The sequence below is a fragment of the Pundamilia nyererei genome, unplaced genomic scaffold, assembly GCF_000239375.1.
Source record: "Pundamilia nyererei isolate P.nyererei 1_Seehausen unplaced genomic scaffold, PunNye1.0 scaffold00276, whole genome shotgun sequence".
Lineage (NCBI taxonomy): Eukaryota > Metazoa > Chordata > Actinopteri > Cichliformes > Cichlidae > Pundamilia > Pundamilia nyererei.
Window position 1 is genome coordinate 145,592 of NW_005187677.1, and position 21,293 is coordinate 166,884.

General features: G+C 39.3%; 1 protein-coding gene across 1 annotated transcript in view; it reads left to right on the forward strand.

Moving 5' to 3' along the window:
* LOC102215420 (protein-tyrosine kinase 2-beta-like) overlaps positions 1–18,565 on the forward strand; it is a 21,601-nt gene extending 3,036 nt beyond the window's left edge. Inside the window, exons 2-28 of the mRNA XM_005750534.1 lie at positions 338–425; positions 498–577; positions 666–728; positions 1,139–1,193; positions 1,288–1,428; positions 1,652–1,723; positions 1,913–2,014; positions 2,342–2,456; positions 3,027–3,066; positions 3,332–3,363; positions 3,464–3,511; positions 5,508–5,602; positions 5,755–5,836; positions 7,286–7,386; positions 7,475–7,590; positions 7,838–7,938; positions 8,058–8,147; positions 10,692–10,896; positions 10,997–11,102; positions 12,068–12,115; positions 12,603–12,722; positions 12,889–12,921; positions 13,752–13,776; positions 14,032–14,066; positions 14,191–14,325; positions 17,703–17,783; positions 18,080–18,565. Of these exons, the coding sequence (XP_005750591.1) occupies positions 338–425; positions 498–577; positions 666–728; positions 1,139–1,193; positions 1,288–1,428; positions 1,652–1,723; positions 1,913–2,014; positions 2,342–2,456; positions 3,027–3,066; positions 3,332–3,363; positions 3,464–3,511; positions 5,508–5,602; positions 5,755–5,836; positions 7,286–7,386; positions 7,475–7,590; positions 7,838–7,938; positions 8,058–8,147; positions 10,692–10,896; positions 10,997–11,102; positions 12,068–12,115; positions 12,603–12,722; positions 12,889–12,921; positions 13,752–13,776; positions 14,032–14,066; positions 14,191–14,325; positions 17,703–17,783; positions 18,080–18,328 (2,458 nt within the window). The 3' untranslated portion in view covers positions 18,329–18,565. The remainder of the gene's footprint in view (positions 1–337; positions 426–497; positions 578–665; positions 729–1,138; positions 1,194–1,287; positions 1,429–1,651; positions 1,724–1,912; positions 2,015–2,341; positions 2,457–3,026; positions 3,067–3,331; positions 3,364–3,463; positions 3,512–5,507; positions 5,603–5,754; positions 5,837–7,285; positions 7,387–7,474; positions 7,591–7,837; positions 7,939–8,057; positions 8,148–10,691; positions 10,897–10,996; positions 11,103–12,067; positions 12,116–12,602; positions 12,723–12,888; positions 12,922–13,751; positions 13,777–14,031; positions 14,067–14,190; positions 14,326–17,702; positions 17,784–18,079) is intronic.
* The last annotated feature ends 2,728 nt before the right edge of the window (positions 18,566–21,293 follow it).

Genomic DNA, 21,293 nt, shown 5'->3' on the forward strand with positions numbered 1-21,293 from the left:
TTTTTTTTAGCCTTTTTTGGATAGGGACAGCTTAGAGAGACAGGAAAGTGGGGAGAGAGAGAGGGGAAGACGAGTGGCAAAAGTCCACAGGTCAGACTTGAAGGCAGGCCTCTCCAGCCATACAGCATTTGGTCGCCTGTGCACCCACTGAGCTAAGCATCCCACACTGAAAATATTCAAATAAAGTGTACTCTATCTATCTAAATCTAACAAAAGTATCGATACTAAGCCAGGAATCCGATATCTCACAAATAACCAGCTGACATTATTGCTATTTGTGATATCTCAAAAATAATATAAAGTTTATGACCGTGAACTGTGATCTTTATTTGTTCAGATATGACTTGAGGATCAGATACATCCCATCAGACTTTATGGAAAAATTCCAAGATGACAGAACCACTATGCTCTACTTTTACCAGCAGGTCAGTAAAATTGTCAGTGTTTTTGCACCTTCGTCTTAGCGGTTTAATTTAGGTTTACACGTTTACCCTCAGGTACGAAGTGATTATATGCAGCAGTATGCCTCAAAAGTAAGCGATGGAATGGCTCTACAGCTTGGCTGTCTGGAAATCAGGTAACATCTCATGGACAAAAGAAAAACTGGGCAATAATTGTGCATACTTTCATGGAAAACTGATGGATGGTACTCTTACTACTTACAGGAGGTTCTGCAAAGACATGAATCCAAACGGATTGGAGAAAAAGTCAAACTTTGAATTTCTGGAGTAAGTTTAACATGCATAACCTTCCTACTTCTCATGCTACTGCCTGTTTACCTTTTACCTCAGGCCTTTCATGCCTTTGTGGTACATGCGTGTGTACCACTTTATTGTTTTTGTAAGTTGTTTTTTTTTTTTAAATAGGCCTGCGCCACCTATTTAACCAGCATTTCTCAGAAATAGAAGGGCTTTCTATTTCTGAGAATTGATATGTGGATATGTGGTGAAAGGTGGATGAAAAGGAAGAGTAAAAATGACCAGATGCAGTCTCCAGTTAACACAAAAAGCTACATAAAGTGCATATTTCTAAAAGTGAAAGTTTCACATTACATATTGTTCTAAACTAGAGAGATGCGGGGTTGCATCAAGTTTTTGTTTCATTATAGCTGTCTGACTTCCCTTTATTCCTCCATTAGGAAGGAGATAGGACTCGACCTCTTCTTCCCCAAAGAGCTCATTGACAGCATGAAGGTATGGAGCCAGAACATTTCGATACAATTTCTGCCTAAAGTTACAGGATGAAATAAAATGTGCCTGATTGTCTCCGTCTGCATCTGTGTATCAGCCCAAGCAGCTGCGTCGCATGATCCAGCAGACATTTCAGGGCTACTCGGCTCTGAATCAGGACCAGTGCATGGCGAAGTTCTTCACCACTCTGTCTCAGTGCTGGTGCTTCACGCAGGAAAGCTTCGCCTGCCAACTAGTGGTGAGTATTTGATGTGTGCACTGGTTGTCACGTATACTGGCACTGAATAAAACAAGTGGTTACTGAATTCTAAAAGTAAAAACTTGTTTTGTTTGAAGATAAAACGCAGTGCAGTGCTTTATATATTTATGTTTTTCATTTCTTTGTGTTCACAAAAATGGGATCTCTTCTCTTCTCAGAGAGGTTTCAAAATTATTAATGTGTGTGCTTTGTGTCTCTGCAGCAAGGCTGGAGCTTAACAATAGACTTAGTTATTGACCCTGATGGGATTAGTCAGCACACTGAGAACTCAACGGTGAGTTTGAACTTTCTCTTACTTCTATTAATTTTTGTTTGATCTCTTAAAACAAATCTGTCATGGTGTGTGTGTGTGTGTGTGTGTGTGTGTGTGTGTGTGTGTGTGTGTGTGTGTGTGTGTGTGTGTGTGTGTGTGTGTGTCTATTTATATATAAATATATTGTCTAAATCTTTTAAATCTTTTCAGCCCATCTGTTTGGCCAAGTTCTCTCAGGTCCGCAGCATCTCCTGTACTGCAGAGAGTGATGGGCGAGCTCTGCTCAAAGCGCACATTGAGGGAGCCAAACAGGTAGCACTGAACTTCCTGATTTGTTTAACTGCTGTGTTTTGTTTCATTTCTACCTTTTTCATCAGTTCCCTGGAGGCGTCAAATCGTCAAAGACTTCCAGGGAAGTAATGAAAAAGAACTGATGAAATTTTGAAGTACAGTAGGTATCATTGTCCCAACAACGGGAAAAGGAAAAGGGTTAAGAACCGGAATTATTTATTTATTTCAATCACGCTGCTTTTACAAACAGTAGTTCTGTTGTAGAAGTCGCATTGACTATATCTTAATGCACCCAGTGTTTTTTAGTTCTTAGTGCAGATTAAATATCATGTATCTTCCACCCTCCAGCCGCTGTCAGTGAACACCTCCTCCCTGGCAGTAGCAGAAAACCTGGCTGACCTGATTGATGGCTACTGCCGACTGGAAGGCGCTGAACGTTCACTTATTGTCAGCCCCAACAAAGGTAAAAGTAATGTCCATCCATGCAAAAAGTAAGGGTCTTGAGATTAAAAAATGTCTTTTACAAGCGTGTCCTGGCCAGAAAAACAGCTGTATAATGGAGTTGCATAAACTGGTATCACATGCATACTGGAGACGTTACGAGATATTCATTCTGCAGCTCATTCCAGGGGGAAGGAATGCCTTTCCACCCATCTTCTTAACCACTTATCTAGCTAAGAGTTGTGGGAGGGCTCAAGTACGTCCAAGCTATCATAGATTGACAGGTCGGGTATAGTTTGGACAGAGTGCCAGTCTATTGCACTCTTTTTTTCTTTTTCTTTTTTTACATGATAACATGTGACATTTCCATGTAACCCACTCATCCTGCTTAATCCTGGCACTTACTTTTGGCCTCTTGGCTCTCACTTTCCATGAATTTGATATTACATTTGACATTAAAAAATAAAATTAAGCCATGTTTTTCCCACTTATTGCAGTAAGGTTTAGTATAACAGAGCATGAGACTGTGGAAAGAACCTTTAATTGCCGATTCCTGCCACCTATGCCTTAACCAGATATCTGACTCTTACAGGGAGAGATACGCGAATGAAACTTCCTGACATCCCAAAATGGTGAGCATGATGAGTCAATTTGGAAAGTTGTGGGTTTTTTTAAAAATGTTATTAAAGGTGACACATTGTTTTCCCTCGGTGGGGATAATTTAGTAGAAGCATAACGTATGTGGGTGTAGTTTATTTTAAGATCTTCCTCCTCTGTGTTCATTTTTTCATATGTCTACCGCTCACAGCTGATATGTCACAGATGTTTGCTGAAACGTTTGCTTGTATACAAAATGTTACAGAAAGAAAGAAACATTTTTCTCTCTTCTTCTTCCAGTGCTGGTTCCAGTGCTCACAGTAAAGGTTTCAGTAAGTACTAATCCAGCCTCTAGAATTTTACTTTTAACTTTAAAAGCAATGTATGTATGTATACTAATCATGTGTTTTTCTTTTATTCGTTTAACTTTAGATTCTGATATTTATGCTGAAATCCCTGAAGACGGAGCTGACATTAGTGGTGAGTAGCATTTTACTTTAAATCAAAATTGATCCTGAAGCTCACGCAGATTGTATCGCTACCAATGAGCCAAAACCATCTGTCAGTTAAGGTGTTTGTGTTATTGCGATGGCCAGTTGTGGGGATTTTGTTATATAATCCCCTGCTGCTCTCTTCCTTATTGAGAAAGAATGAAAATGTTAAAACATTGTTGCAAAACAGCGAACTAAGAAAAGCTGGAGTATTCAAAGTGAGTAAGTGGAAAGTTAAAAATGTACACGTAAAAACTTCCCCGGGTTTAACCAAAATGTTTTTCCTTGGACATTGACTGCTCTATACCAGTTCTATAACTTGACCATTTTAAGAGTGTTTGGGGGTTGTTGCTTTTTTTTTGTTTGCTTCTTTGTTGTTAAGGTACTTCACACTTATGAATCATTCAAACATAAAAAGCCACCTAACTCAAGGGATGAGCCAGTGTTCTGTTTTCACATAATAACTTGGCAAAGAACCAATTTCTTTAGTTGAATCTATAAAAAATTATTTAGATAACACAGTTTGGCAGACATACAAATAATATTTATGCACCAGTGAGGTGATCCCCAAAGAGCTGTAAGCTGAAAGCTTGGGATTTCTCAACATTGTGTGCAGCGTGTCCTTAAAAAATCTGAAGAAACTGGACAAATGGAGGATAAAAAGAATAAATGGCAGGTGTGGGAGATGCATCTGGCTTTTGATGGGTTGATCGATGTGTTCGCTGGAGCCTCATCAGAAATGGTCTTGGTTCAATGGCCAGCTGGTGTCAACAAGTACCATCAAATTTTGATCAACTATGAAATACTATCTGAAAAGCAACTGGTCGACAACTGCTTCATTTTTCAGCATGTCAGTGATCTCAAACACACTGCCAATGCAGTTAAAGAACACCGGGGTAGAAACCCAACATTATCAGTCACAGGTTGGCCTCCCCAGACCTCGGACCTCAACATTATTGAAGCAGTGTGGGATCATGTTGACAGAGAACAGAACAAAAGGCAGAAACATCCAAAGAAAAGCTTTGAATGTCCTTCAAGAACTCTGGAGAACTATTGCTGAAGACTACTTAAAGACATGATAAGAAAGCTGCCTTTAGACTATGATGAAGAATAAAGGTGGTCATACCAAATATTGAATTGGAATTGTACAAACTCAGTTTTTGACTTATAGTATTTTTATATAGGTGCGCAGATGTTTCAATAAATAGCTGCACCTATTTTCCTGGTGGTATATTTTTGGCAAGACTTTTACATAGTACTGTATATTTATTTTGGTTTACACCTACGCAGGGAGTTTATTAGATGACAGCTGCAGTGAGGAGTTTACACCTTCTGGGTACTTGTAGTGGCGTGTATGCGGTACCTTTGGTGCAGGCTCTCTGTGGCTGGTGTCAAATACTTTCGAGTTGTAACATGGTCTGTTTCACCTCTTATCCATGTCCAGTTCCACCTCCATACTTTGGATGTCACTATTAAACACAGATATCAGGGCTTTATATATTTATAGAAGTACATTGATTGATAAATATTTTAGGGCATTTAGATCTTATTTACTTGTTTTCTTGGTGCACTACTAAGAACAAAGGTAGCTTTTCCTTTTTTTTTTTCTTTTATACTTGCTTGCTATGTTCCTTTAAATATCCAGGAGATGTGGGTAAGTAACAAAAAGTGCCTGGGTTGGAGAAAATTTTGCAATTAAATTAAGGTTATTATTATTAATATTTACATCAAATTATATGCATGAGCATACTGCTGCAAAGTGTGACACAGAGGATGCAAACGTGTCCCAGTAACATGTAAAGGAAGGAAGTACAAATAGTGGCAAACCACACATCCTGTTGTGTGTAGGCTTTTCTTTTTGTTTTTTTGTTTTGTTGTCTTGTCTTGTTTGAAATGAACAGCTTTACATTTACAGCATATCACCTACCTTTTAAAAGAGGGAAACGTGGAGTTTTCTCAACCTGTGCCTTTGTTTCTGTGTGCAGAAAGGCGCAAGATCTCCAAGGAGGATTTCGTTGTGGGACGGATCCTGGGCGAGGGATTCTTTGGAGAGGTTCACGATGGAGTTTATAAAAGCCCAGTGAGTCCATCTGTTGTGTTGACTAACTAGCCTCATGCTAAGGCTCAGACATGCTTGATAAGAACATCCCACAAATATCCATCAAACCCAAAGCTGAAAATATGAAAAAGGTTTGCAAATGTAAACCACTGTGCGTGTGTGTTTGTCTGCAGACAGGGGAGAGGATCCGAGTGGCCATCAAAACATGTAAGGACTGTTCGGCTGATGTAAAGGAAAAGTTTCTCAGTGAAGCCGGTGAGTGCATTGCAGCTGCAGTGATTGTTTCCTTTTCTTTTGCACTACACATGTCAGCCAGCGTGTGCAGGGGTTTGTGACGCAACTGCAGCACGCAGGAATTTATAACAAAAAAAGCACTTTAGGGCCAAGTTGGGTCTTATATGGGTGGGTTCTTATACACTTGAAAATGAAAGTGTTGGCTAATTTTTGCTTAAAGAAGTAATGAGTAAAGTGTGACAAGCCAAGAGTGAAATGTGCTAGTTTAGATCATTTGAAGGTTTTTGCACCAGTAACGAGGCTGATGTAGTGAACTTCCTGTTGTCTGCTTGTGGTTTCATGTAATAACTCCAACGGCTAAATGTGGGAGTCTGGAAGCCGCAGGTTTTATCATCCATTGCAAAAACATCAAAGCTTGAGACGTAACAAGCTTTGATGTTTTCTGTTCTGAGATAGACAAAACATTCCTGAGGTCCGGATCTTTGCTGATGGTTAAACTGTTTAAATCAAGCGTTACATTTTGAAATTTCATGGTCACAGGACGAAATAGCCGACATTTTTGTTACGCTTTTCCCCCAGAAATGCCCTGCTTCTTCTTCCATGATCATCAGCAACACTCTTCTTATTTTCTTTGTTTAATCCAGCATTCACATTTGCATTTCTATGTAGCACTCGTTTTGGTCTCAACCTTGTCCTGTTGCACTCATCACGCTTCACTAGCTGCAAATTCACCAGCTAGCCGCACGTTTCTTTGCTGGGCATGCAGTGGGTGTTAAACAAAATGAGCAACAGAAACTCCTCTGGAATCAGGTTTTTAGAGTTAATCAAACATGCACTTTTGGGTGAAAACTGTATGACAGTAAAATATATAATAACATTCAATTAAAGAGCTGTGGGGTCTTTTAGGGGATGCCACATGATGGCTCTCCTCTGTAAAGTAAAGTTGAACATGTTTTATTTTTAAGCCTATCAAACATGAGCAATTGCCCGTGCTCATCTGATAGGAGGGGCTTAGAAAAGAGAGGGGAGAACTATCGATTTTGCTTCTGAAGAAAATAATTATAATCTTCCTCATAAAGTATGAACAAGACTTGCACGAAAAGCAGAAGTCAAATGTATTTTTAGATAAAGAGCTTAGGTTAGGCACAGTGGTGTGATGGTTAGCACCATTGCCTCATAGTGGGGAGGTCCTGGGTTTGAATCCACCACCTGCCTGGGGCCTTTCTGTGAGGAGATCGCATGCTCCCGGTGTTCTCTCTGAAGCCATGCAGTCAGTAGGTTTAGGTTAATCTGTGTAGTTGTCTGTCTGCCTAGGCTGGAGTAATGCTAAAAAAATTGTAAGCAGGACTTTGGGGCTAGTATGGCTTTTGTTATCTATAAATAAAAAGCCATAATATAACCAAGAACCATCGCTGCATATAATCTCTGTCTGTCTCTACATTAATAAAGTCTGAATTCTCTCTGTTAAAGACTTGATGAAAAATCTGGATCACCCCCACATCGTGCGTCTGATTGGAGTCATTGAGGCCGATCCTGTCTGGATTGTCATGGAGCTCTATGAACACGGAGAGGTATGTTTTTGTGTTTTTATTCTAATGGTAAACCTAAAGTATCACAACCTAAACCGTGACTTGCAACTGTGCCTTGTTTCGCTCACAGTTGGGGAACTACCTCATAGAGAACCAGTACAGCCTGAGCACAGCGACGCTTGTCCTCTACTGTCTACAGATATGTAAAGCTCTGGCTTACCTAGAAGGTCTCAACATGGTGCACAGGTAGCACATTTTCCACAAGTAGTGTGCTTTCATTACCTGCAGTGTATTTTAAGAAAGAAGCTCAGCAGGACTGAATAAAAACATTTTTATTTTGCAGAAACTTTAAAGCCTCTCTGCATGTTGTGCAGATATTAAGTGAAAATAGTTTGCATGCTGATTTCTTTTGGTGTGATGTTTCTTTATTCTTCGCGTCATCTTGTGGTTTCTATTTTCTCTGTCTGTCTGTCTGTCTGTCTGCGGGCCATAGAGACATAGCGGTGAGAAACATCTTGGTGGCGTCTCCAGAATGCGTCAAACTTGGTGACTTCGGCCTCTCTCGCTACGTAGACGACCAAGAGTATTATAAAGGTGCACACATCGACAAGTTTCGAATGTTTGTAGAAGTCAAAATAAATGTCATGTTTTTGCTTTGCCCGTTTAACTGCACCCATTAACTTAGTGAATCTCAATTTCTCCTCTGTGTGCAGCTTCAGTGAGTCGTTTACCAATCAAATGGATGGCGCCAGAATCCATCAACTTTAGACGTTTCACCACAGCCAGTGATGTCTGGATGTTCGGTGAGAAAATGCAACAACAAAAAAATTCATTCTCTCAGTTACACATGTAGGTCTTTACTCCGTCTGAACACAATACATGCTTTTATTAAACCAGGAACAGAAACAAGTAGTGCTTAAAGTTAGTTTCACCGCGGTACAGCTTGAGGTTTTCACTCAGTTGATTTGTAATTCCTCAGGCTGTAGACTGATGTGAACCATGTTATTTAGTCCTTCCATCTCTCATAGCACACAGTTTTTGGGCTGATGTTAATGCTTGAGGAGTCCACTTCAATTTTTTTTTTTTTTTTTATTTAGAGCCAAATCACTGGATTTACACTGCTGCTCAATCACAGCTGCTTGATCAATGTTTTTCGTTAGCAATTTAGCAAAGTTGATGGTGGTGTGTGTGTGTCTGTGTGAGTGAAAGACAGAGAGGGTGAGTGAGCAACAGAATTTCTGTTATAACCTTCATTTTTATGGACGCACAGTGTGAGCACTCAGGTCGCATCAGAGCATCGGGCCGTATAGTGTGAGACCCTGCAGACCCAGTTTGAGCAGGAGAGGAATCGCGCGACTGAAAAAATCGCACAGTGTATGCCCAGCTTAAGTATGTGTGTCTGTGTGCGTGTGTGTGCATATGAGCAAGTGTGAAAATGTGATTGAGTATGTTTGTCTGTAAGCCTTTGAAAGAGCATGTGGCAGCTACAATGAAGAAAAGTGAGCATATCAACTTCCTCAGAAGTGAGCACTTTGATGCAACGCTTCCTGCTGCCGAAAACAGGCGTGCTGGTGTTTGCAGCTGTCAGTAATTATTGTTAATAATATTTAAGTGACCCACCTAAAAAACCCAAGTCAGAGGCTCAGACTTTCCTGGAACATGTACACATTTTTGAAAAATATTTTTTTTAAATATTAAAATATTATCAATACAATACAATACTACGGAGCCCCGCAGGGGACATGGGAGAAAAAAAATTAAGACGGACTTTTGCGAGATCTCGCAAAACTATCTCGGGATCTCGCAAAAGTTTTGCGAGATCTCGCAAAACAAACTCGGGATCTCGCAAAACTTTTGCGAGATCTCGCAAAACTTTTAGCCGCATTCTTCGGACGCTGGCTCGAAGCTGACCGGCACGCCGGGAAAGCGGTGTTCCTCCCGGCTGTAGTAGATCTCGACCTCCCGTTAGCTCGAAGAAATGTTAAATGTTAAATCTAAATGTTAAATGTTAAATCTAAATATTATATTTCAATCTAAATGTTAAATTTGCATGTTAGCCTAAACATTTAGATTTAACATTTAACATTTAGATTTAGCATTTAACATTTAGAATTAACATTTAGATTTAGATTTAAATATAATATTTCGACTTAACATTTAGATTTAACATTTAAAATTGTGTTTTAACTATGAAAAGTTACAAATATTTTACTAAATGTTGTAAAAAAGGACTCGTTTTGAGCTAAATGTGGAAAAATGTTGCCGTTAATTTCAGCATGTTTCACTTTACAAACGGCACCCCATAGCATGTTACTAGTAACAAGCGCTGCAGTTTTGGACATTTCCTGAGCTTGCCAGTAACAGCTACAGCTCCGGTAACAGTGTGCGTAGACAGACTCCTCTTTATTCTATTACAGCGTCATCTTCACTGCTGCTGTTGTTTCTCATGAGTCTTTTTGTTGAGATAAGTAGGGGCTGCTTGAGCTTAATGGTGTGAGACATTTTATTCACACGCGTGCTCCTAAATACATTTGTACTGGTTTTAGTCACAAATTTAGGTGAAAGGCTCACAACTGTGCAGTGGTCAGTGGCAGCTGAGTGCTGCATAGTCGTGGTTTAACAAAGCATCACAGTAAAGAATTTACATTAGGGATTTTTTTAGTAATCAAGTCTCTCAGTGAATAATTGCAGCCCCACACCTATGGGACTGAAGACATGCTCAGTACTTTTGTTCATGTGATGCAGAGATGTCAAACATACGCGGGCACCAGATTTGGTTGGGCAAAGACTCCAATCTGGGCCAATGGACAGCTTGAAAAATGTGACAGAATGCATAAATTTTCACATGCATTTTCATAAATTTTACAGCTTTTCCGATTAATAAAGACCCCTCCCTGCCACTGAAATTTATACTGCACCAAAGTAATTAAGTAGCCGATAAATGATGACAATAACGCTCCTGTTTTTAAAATATCTACTATAGAAATTAAATTGTTTTTCCCATTTTTTACAGTCAGGTCACAGGAAAAAGCATGATATAAAATTATTAATTTTGTTTCAAATCACCTTGTTTGATTTGAAACAAAATTAAAAGTGTCTAAACATCATGAGTGTGTCTCTCTAAAATCTGATGTTCAAGCTTAAATCAAGTTTCATGTCTGAAATAATAGTTTAGTTGGGAATCATCTTAGAGACAAATCTGCTGATGTATTTATAAACCGCATTTGTGTGATGAAAGTGTAAGTGCCAGTCTCAGTGTGAATAGATAAACATAGATTATTTTTAATATAGCTAATCATGTGTGTGTGTGTGTGTGTGTGTGTGTGTGTGTGTATGTGTTCAACCAGCTGTTTGTGTGTGGGAGATCTTCTCAATGGCCCAGCAGCCGTTTTTCTGGTTGGAGAACGGGCAGGTGATCACCCAGCTGGAAGCGGGCGTTCGACTCCACAAACCGCAGCTCTGCCCGCCCATCATCTACTCGCTGCTTACCCGCTGCTGGGCCTATGAGCCCAGTGGCCGTCCCAGCTTTGGCCAGCTTGCCTGCTCCCTCAGGTGCACACTCACCTAACTGAACACATGACCCCCAGTACATGCAGAAGAACTGATCCCACTATTCAAAGTTATATAAACTGATGATGCCTGTGTTTAATAGTGACGTCCACAGAATGGAGGTGGAGCTGGAGAAAGATGAGAGGCGAAACAAACCACGGTCCAACTCGATAGCATTTGATCCCAACCACACGGAGCCTCCACCAAAGGTACCACACATGCACCAATATGAGAATCTCAGAGGGTCTAAACTCCTCCCTGCAGCTGTCTTTAAATAAACTTCCACCTAGGTGTAAACCAGCATAGACAGATTAGGCTGAATTACTGCACACAGAAATGATGACATTTCGATTATGTCAGATGAAATCTGAAGACATCAACAGAGTTATTATAAGGTTTCTGGTTCCTTACAGTCAAGTTAGTTGATTAAATGACTTAAAAAGGACTTTTTCTGCTTATCTCAGTGTTTTTCACTCTTTGTCTGTTATAGTAGTTTGACTTAGTCATAGTTCAAAAAATCTATGGAATGGAAACAAATATTGTGCTTTTTGAAAAACCGTTAGACAAAAATTGCCTGAACATACAATTTAAAATTGCTTCTTTGCTACGTTGTCTGTTATGTGTTTACACATTACACTGGTGCCTTTTTTATGCTTAAATTATTTATAGGTCATTGTTAAGTGGCTTAGTGAAAAAGCAGCCAAAGACCTTCAGAAAGCCCGTGGCACAGATAAAGATCAAGAACTCAAAGAAATGAGGGGTGGCTCAAGACTTGCACAGCACTGCACACACATATATTTTTGTTGCGTAACAACGCATCTTGAAAGTGAAATACACCAGAGTTTCTGCTTATTAAATGTGTCAAACCTTTCACTTTGGTCTCATAAATGAAGCTGCATCTGCAGATGCTACATGCTAGTTCCTCCATATTCAGGTTCCTAGAAAGCTGGAGATAGTGTGGAAGTAAATGGGGAAAATCCAGTCTTTCATTAACTCACACAGATCACTTTCTTTTTCACAAGCAATTTTCAACCATTTATCCTTGGTTGCCTTTTTTATACGCTTATTGTGATTTTTAAAATGTCTTTTTTCATGTGTATGCAGTTTAAAGTTATGTGCAGAATGAATTATGTAAATGTTTTAACCTACATATTGTCCTCTTTCTTTCTCTTAGCCTTCCAGATCAGCAGGCAGCACCCTTCCCCAAGGCTCACACATACAGGTATCTAAACACACTTACACACACAGATATACAATAGTGTACACATACATGTATATTAGTGTCTAAATTCAGATTCAGCTGCGCGCGTCCCCTTACCCAGGAAACACATATTCAGTGAATGTTAATACAGTTTTGAAATTTTACCTTCACAAAACCGCTTCTTATCAGCAATTGCATTATTGATTTTTTCATATTGCTTAACAGAATGAGAGGGAAATCTCTTAGAGTCACGTTCGTCGGTGGAAGCGCTTCTGCTAAAGGGGTTAAAATTGGATGACTGGAGGATATAGTGGAGGAAACAGAACACATGACAAAATCATTGAAGGGGAAAAACTGTTTTACATAAGCAACTGAGAAAAAGTTACAAAAAACACATGAGGTTTTAAATAGCTATCTGCGCTGTATATAACAATCTGCACCAGTATAATAAAATCAATAACATGTCAAGGGCGTGTGTGTGTCTGTGTGTGTGTTTGTGCATGTGTAGGTACCTCCAAAGGATAGCATCCCAGCATGGGAGAAAGAGAGAGTGGAAGAAACTTTGGAAAGACAAAGAAGAGAAATGATGATGGACAAAAAGTGGCTGGAGCAGGAAGAGAGACAACTGGTGAGAGATCACACACACAAACACACACATAATGCAGCCAGGTTTGAACCACAGGAGTTTAGCAGTGTAACAAAATGAAGTGATACATGTCTGATACTATTTCATGGGACTATAATTGATTACACATAAAGCACTAAAGCTTATTTTTAAATGTGTTTTCCTGTAGGGTCCTGTTGTGGGACGGGATACACAGATCGAGGTACTTTCTTCTTCTTTTCCTCTTGTGCAAATCATGCTTTGATCAGCACACGGCAGAAACCCAGTTGAAAATACAGCTGCTCGGCCATGCAAACCCATGCCGTGAAGCTCCTGATGCACAGTTTTTGTGCTGATGTTAATACCAGAGGAAATTTGGAGCTCTGCAGTGTTTGAGTCATTACAGTACTAGCTATAGCTATGCAACCACCTCAGCAGTGAGTAAACCCACTGTGTAACTTTAAGTGATTTCCCACTTCCTGGCGCAGTTACCATGATTCCTAAATGCTTCAGATTTTCTGCAATACTGCCAACATTTGATCGTGAAATATCTAGGTGGGAAGAAATTTCATGAACTTACTTCCAAGGTGCGAGGAGAAGGACAGAGATCTGGCGACAGATCTTCCTTAATGTTTCAGCAACACATGAAGCATTAAGGAACAACTTTATTGGTTGACCAGCGTGTTTCAGCTTATGGCTTTCATCGTGGTCACAAGTCGAAACACGTTGGTCTTTTGTCCATATAGTGTAAAACTATAAATGTTAAATTGATCTTCCATCTACAGTTCGAGCTGACAAAAATTCAGTGGTGACTTGTTTTCATCAACAGAGTTTAAACTTTTAAGATACAAACCTTGTTGTGCTTTAAATAACTCGTGTGGTTAGCTTAATGAGGAAGTTGATTTGCTCAAAAATGTGGTAATGGTGTGGGGGTTGGGAGGGTGATTGGTTTAAACATATTAGTTTCCAAAGATTATTTAAACGCTGCTGGCTAACCGTACTCTGTTACGTTGATAAAGAGTATCTGTGTCACTGTTTCTCTGTTATTTGCAGCTTCCTCACAATAGCTCAAAAAACGGTGAGTCCACTTTAAATTTTTAGGTGTCTTCAGCGTACATACACTTTTCTCTCTTTTAACTGTAGTGTAACGTACAAAATTAATTAATTAATTAATTAACTAATTAGTAAGTTTCAAATTTACTCCAACATTTATAATCCTTTTTTTTTAAACTGTTAAGCATCAGCTGTTCATGGAGTGTGCAAAATCCTGTGCTGTTGGCATTACTAGTCTGATACATGGCTTTGATTTATTAGATTCTCTTCTGTGTTTCAGGTCCTCCACAGAAACCTCCAATGCCAGCTGCACAGGTAAAAGTGCACAATACATTTTTCATCAAAAATATTTAAGAAAGGGTTGAAAAGGTTTAAATGTGGACATTTTAAAGCTTAAATAAAGCTACATGTCAGTAAGAGCTTTCTTGTGCTGCTGCAGCCTCGTCCCACAGCTGAGCTGGACCGATCAGGTGATCAGGTTTACACCAGCGTCATGACGATGGTGAAACAGGTGGTCCAGCTGAAGAATGATGTCAACACACTGCCGGCTTCTGAGTATCCCAATGCTGTCAAGGTAGGTCTATGTTAGTATCTATGATACACTGAGGATCACCTTTTTTCAGAGCACACAGTACTGACAGCAGAGGGCGCCGTTGGTTTAGCTCAAGCAGACATAAAGCTTTCTGTCAGGTGTAGGAGAGTTTATACAACTAAACATAAGTTCCAGCATTTAAAACATGGGACATTTGTAGTGTTATTAAAATTAACAACAGGTGCACTAGAGGGGCAACAATGAGACAACCAATGTTCCCTCTAAGCTGCGCACGTGCGCAATTGCGCACTGCTGGCACGGTCTCTGCGCACAGAAAATCTGTGTTGCGCACAAAAAAATCTAACCTGAATTAAAATTAAAATTAAAACTTTAACATTTCTGTTTTTCAGTGTTAGTCAGTAAGTGACTGGCTGCTCCCGTATGGGAATAGAACAATGCCACCTTATCCCATAGTCCAGCCAATGATGCGATTCACATTCATATTTACGCAGCTAATCAACATCGTTGACAGGCTATGACAGTGTCCTTATGCGCCGACACCGGTGTTTTAGCTAGCAAAGCGGGCTGATGTGGAGGGAAGCCATGTTAATGACAACGTGTACAGCCATTGGAGATGTGAGCAGGACAGACGAACAATTGAGGGGAAAAGTGTGGACTTTATACCAGTTTTTAAATTGTGTTGATCGGCCACGTAAAACCAGAGTTATGATAAAAAATATATGTAATTGTTGTGTGCCCACCTTATTACTAAATTAGGCAAAGCGCTCTGAATCGAATCAGGACATAAAGCACGATCTTTATGTTGCTTTATTGAACACTCTTCATCTTACAACTAGCCACTTAACGGGGCTTCCTTCGGACAACAACATCCGGTTCAAAGGTCATCACATTAAGACATAGCCATATCAATACATGACATCCCCCTTTTCCTTAGACTCAAACTTTAGTTGTAATAACTTTGATGTCTTTTTCTTTTCCAACATTGAACATTCTTCTCGTCTTACTTTCTAACAATTATATAATCTAAATGTCTCACCACACATGTACCTTTCTTTTTTCAATATATACATGTCGAAATACACATATGAACTTGAAACTTGCCAAATGTAAGTTACCTCTTCACCTTAACATATTATAGTTCATTTCACCACAAAATCACGAAACCTCTCGGGTATCTTTTTAGCCCTCTGTGATCTACTTGGTCTCTCTGGCCCCTGGGAGCCCTCTTGTGGTGTTGGAGTGAAGGTGTCAGTCTTTGTGGGTGTTTCACCTTCCTCCCTTTCAGGTATTGTGTCATAGTGTCCTTCTCTGGTCTCATTTCTCTCGTACTTCTTCACATGTGTGGTATTCCGGTGATAGCGAGCTCCTGTTGGTGATTCAATAATGACTTGGTTTCCAATTCTGCTTACAACTTTGTGTGGTGTTGCGTTGAATGGTGTTGTAAACTTGTCCACTTTGCTTTATTGAACACTCTTCATCTTACACACAACATCCGGTTCAAAGGTCATCACATTAAGACATAGCCATATCAATACATGACAGTAATGTTTGGTTTTCTTCCTGAATATTGTCGTTGTTTATATTTACTGCGGGAAGTAGTGATGTGTCGGTTGGCTCTTAGAGCCGAATCTTTGATGTGAACGACGCGAGCCGGCTCCTTATCTCTCACCCTCTCTCTCGCATAAAAACTCCAAAACACGTAAAAACTGCAAAACACGTAAAAACTGCAAAACACGTACAAACTCCAAAACATGTACAAACTCCAAAACAGGTACAAACTCCAAAACACGTAAAAACTCAGAAGCACATAAAACTCAAAACACGTACAAAATACAACAGAAGTGCTCCAGGATGCTAGGGGCAGTGTTGAACTTTTCTTACCTAGTGGCTACACAAGCCAGCAAGTACCAACGACCAGATTTGGTGTGTGGTAGTAACAGGTAAATGAACTTTTTTTTAAATTATTTGAATATATATGAGTGCTTGTGTTTAAATACACAAACAATACACATATGCTTTCAATTGTGTAATTTCAGTGATCTAGGGAGCTCTGTTTTGGAAGTTCAGTTAATGCTAGAAGTGTGTTTTGGAGTTTGTACGTGCTTTGTCTCTAGGGGCCACCGCATATATTTATATATAAACATATATAAATAAAACTTCTTCCTTTTTTTTACATTAGTAATTCCTTTTGTGCATAATTTTATATTATTGTTAATAATAAATTAATTAAAGCAACAAAACAACCTGAAGAGCCGGTTCGGAGCCGAAAGAGCCGGTTCTCTAAAAAGAGCCGGAAATCCCATCACTAGCGGGAAGAAACAGTAAAAACTGCGTTTTATAAGGAAAACGCTCGAACGCAACAAAACGACGTTTAGCGCAAATCTTGTGTAGTTAGTGTGTAGTGTAGTCAGTAGTTTTGTTGTGTGTGTCAGAACAATGAGGCGACTGCTGAATGTTACAGGTGTTACAGCAGTGATACATCTCCTGTTGTCAGGCCTGCGGGTATCAGGCTGTTGTTCTCCTTTATCTCATAGTGGACAGAAATTCTTTTTTGGAGTGGCACAAATAATTTGTGTGGCATCAGATTTGATGCAGAACAGCTGATTGTTCTGTAAATAGTTTGAAATGTATATTTAAAAAAACGCCTTGGCTTCATTTTTAGGTAAACAGCTGCAAAAAACTTTGTTGTTTGCATAACCCAGTAACTTTTTTGAAGAAGTAACTATATAATTAATTGCCCAACGTTGGTCATTATATACTGTATTTTGGAGACAGAGAGTTACAGGACTCTCTCCCAGACCACAGACTCATACTCATAATACAAGTCAGAGCTTTACAGAAAATAAAAACAAAGTTTAACTTTTTTTAATTTTTAAGTCTTTTTAATTTTCATTGTAAGTGGGCTAAAGCAGTTAATTTAAAGTGGTCTAACATAAATGTAAATGCTGTAATTTGATTATTTTAATAAACCATGTAACTTGGATGGATTCGATGCTGGTGTGACCACAGTGCAAACGTCTGCTGTTGCTCACAGTGGTCCAAGGGACCGCTCAGGGCGTTTGTGTGTTCGCTCAGACACGTGAAAAATTAGAGGGAACATTGGAGACAACTCCCAAACTCATCATGTCCATCATTAGTGCTGTAACTGTACGATACACGGACCTTTTTTCAGGAGTAGTTTGAGCCACTGACAGTAGAGGGCGCTGTTGTTTTAGCTCATGCACACATAAAGCTCACTATCACGTAATGGAGAGTTTATACAACTAAACATGAGTTCCAGCTTTTAAAACAAGGAAGACTGTTTGTATTTGAGTAATTGATCATTTTATCCTTCCTCATCCTTACTTCCACATCTCTCACTCCATTCATCTTCGCTTTTCTCCATCATCCACCTGCAGGCAGTGGGTATCTCTCTCCGGACCCTGATTCAAAGTGTTGATGAGATCCTGCCCTCTCTGCACTCCTCTGTCACCTCAGAGGTAGGTTTCAAATATTGTCTGTCTTATGTTTTGTGACAGTGTATGCATATCAGCCAGCAGACCAGATGCAGAGGGATTTTCTTTGAAGATTCACATAAACAGAAGTTATGTTGTGAAACAACATTAAATACTCAGTGCAAAAAGGCTTTTTGGCTTCTATGTGTGTCAATATAGAGATTATTACCATTTGACACTTTATGCCATATATAAGCATACTAGATCATCTTTTCAGTCTTTATACTATTTTTTACCTCCCGTTGTCTGTATGATCTGATCTTCCTTCTGCTCCATTCTAGATTGAGGGCACGAAGAAACTGCTGAACAAGGATTTGGCAGAGCTGATCAATAAGATGCGACTGGCCCAGCAGAACTCCATAACATCACTAAAGGAGGAGTGCCAGAAGCAGATGTTAGCTGCTGCTCACACTCTTGCTCTTGACTCCAAAAACCTCCTGGATGCTGTGGACCAGGCTCGAGTCAGGGCCAACCTTGCCAAGCCTAAACGTGACTCAGAAGATGAAGAAGATTCTAGGGAAGACACATAGGTTCCCTGCTGATCAAACGAACTTGAAATTTGGCTTTAGTTATGAAAGGATCAGTTCTTTTCTTGAGGACATGTGGAGGCTATTATGGTGCAGCTCTGTCCCGAGGGGACAGGGGTGTATCAGCTAATGAAAGATGTCATACTGTATTTGTATATGCGCTTAAACAACTGAACTGAAACGCTGAATGTATTAATAATATTTGTAGTGTTTATTCTATATTTTTACTATTAAAAATTATGACCTTTCTGTGTTGCAGTGGTCATTTTATGATATAAATTAATGATACATGATACACCTGTGGTATTAATGTAAAAATTCTATGTTGCTTTGTTCTCAAGTTATTGTATTCACACCTGTGACCTTGATCTTTAGGTCCAGTTCACTTCAGTTTGAAGTCATTCAAAAAATTTTATTTTATTTAAATTTTGGTATCAATTTGAAAAACCTACATCGCCTCGTTCTGGAGTAATCCCAGTCACAAACTTGCTTGTCCATGCTGGCTACCCGCCCAGCAGTTTGACAACAATACGTCTGAAAGGTAAAAAACTACACTGAAATGATGTACTAAAGTTTGTTCATGTGCTCATGTGGTTACCACAGCAAGCCATCAGCACACCCTTGAATATTGTGCTTTTAACATCAGTCCTGTTAAATGGCTGTGGGGTAAACTCTCTAGCAGGTAATTTGCATAGCTGTTATTGTGCAATGACAACCTCGGGCAGCCTTGGGTGGGCTGTACAGACTTGAACTGCATTTATTCACAGTCGTTCACAGTAAAGAAAAAAGAAGACCATATTGTTGCTTCTAAGGAAAGTGGCCAACTAGAAATACTGTTTTTGACAAAACAGTTTAAAACTTTTTATTTTTCCTGTTTGTAATGTGAATAAATTGTTAAAATGTTAATTTGTGTTGTTTCTCCAGACTTTAATCGTGAAATCCAGCAAATGACACGAAACAGGTGTCGATAGCAGAACAAGCTGTTTGGCATTGACAGGGAAGATTTTATGAGTGGGCTTTAGGGACGTTGTTACTGAAACGCTCTCACACACTCTACTGAATATTTCACACACATTACTAAAATACTTTCACACACACACACACACACACTAATGAAAACTGAGAAGATTTCAGTTGAACAGGAAGTTAAGAAAAACAAACAGTACATTTCAATACCACGAAAACCACGCTGATGTCTACTCAACAGCTTGTTAGCAGCATAAGAGAACAATTTTTTGGCCTTGGTAGTGACTATCCGAACACTGTTGTAGGATAGCAACAAGTCTAGACCTCCTGGCCATGCTAAGTTGCACCATGCTAGCTGCACCTACAATCTGGAAAGAGGACTGTGTGACGGTACCTCAACTACAATGAAATTTTATCTGATACCCTGAATTTTTCACATGCATTCTTTGAGATAAGAGGCAATGAAGAGGATGTCGTAAAAATGTTTCACTTGTGCCCTGCAATGTATTGAGTCTTTCAAAACAAAAATCCAGACAATTTTAGACAAGAGGGAGTGCTAGATGATTATACACAAACTCTATTGGGATTTCTTGTTTCTGGTGTCTGATGTCCAGATGCCAAAGTGTGACTATTCAGCACATCCACACTTATACTTACAGCAGGTTGATGCTCCATGGCTGTCACATTTTAAAGAGTTCTGATGGTCTCTTTTAAGACTAATATATTTCACTTTCAGGCTGTTGAGCAGACATTAATGTAATGTTATCTGTATTTTGAAATGTGTTCTCACTGGTCACTGTCCTGTTCACCCAAAACACCTTCCTATTCAGTTTAAACGGCTTCCTTTTCACCTGAAACAGCTTGGTTTTCAGTAGTGAGAACCTTTCAGAGTTTTTATTAGGTGTAACCCACATATTCAACTCTACTCAACCCCAAAATACATTTCCTAGACAAACTTGGTACCACTATAGGGGAAATTGGGGCTTTTCAGTGGTATAAGATTTAATGCCAAGAAGCATCATTACAACTTAGAGATAATAGACAAATTTCCTTACTTTTTTGTAGGCTGACACGCACTCATCCAAATCTTTTAATAAGTAGTGCTGAAATTTTGGACTTGTCAAGTTTTATTAACTTGACAAGTCCAAGGCCTATTAACTTTTCTTAACTTGCCTTAGTTATCCTGACTCTTGCTAGCATAAAAAATGATTTATTACACAAAATTCACTGGACTGAACAATTATCAGTCCCAGATATGTAGATTTCCACAAGTTTGACCAATTTGCCAAGGTCTGGAGGAAGTCCCAAACCATCACCCTCAGGAAATTCGTTAGGTCTGCCCAGGGACCACTAAGGCTCAAACCTGCTGTTACTCCCCTCGAGTCGTAATAAAGCTCAACTTGTTCCTTGTGTTTTAACTGACATTTATTTCGGACAGGAGGATTCTTCGACATGCCTTAACATGTAATGATGTCCAACCACAGCCGATACAATGCCGTCAGAACTAAAAAGAAATACAAACTTGTCAGGGGTTAAGACATTTGTTCACAAGTAAGAGAAAATGAGACACTGTAGACCAAGTCAGAGAGTTTAAGAACGTGTACACGGGTGAGCGTCTCTGAGAACACACACACCGAGCACAGGCTGCTTGCTTTATTTATAAGGCAAAAATGGGTTACATAGTACTTCCTCTTTTAACTGTCAGGGGAGAGGTCAGGCATTATCTCAGCTTATCTAACCTTGCACACATACACTGAAAATAACAATGCAGAAGTATATCATGCTTTATCTGACATCACATACTGAGGTGAGGAATACAAAGTATATCATGACTTGTCAAACATCTCAAACACTTAAGTAAGGAATGCATTATGTTCTCTTTAACAATAAGCTTTGCCGTGTGAAAATATATGAACACACATACAATATAAGGCATACTTGGTTAGAATATAAGGCTTACTTGATTATATTGTATTATAGAGATTTGGTTATATTGTATAAT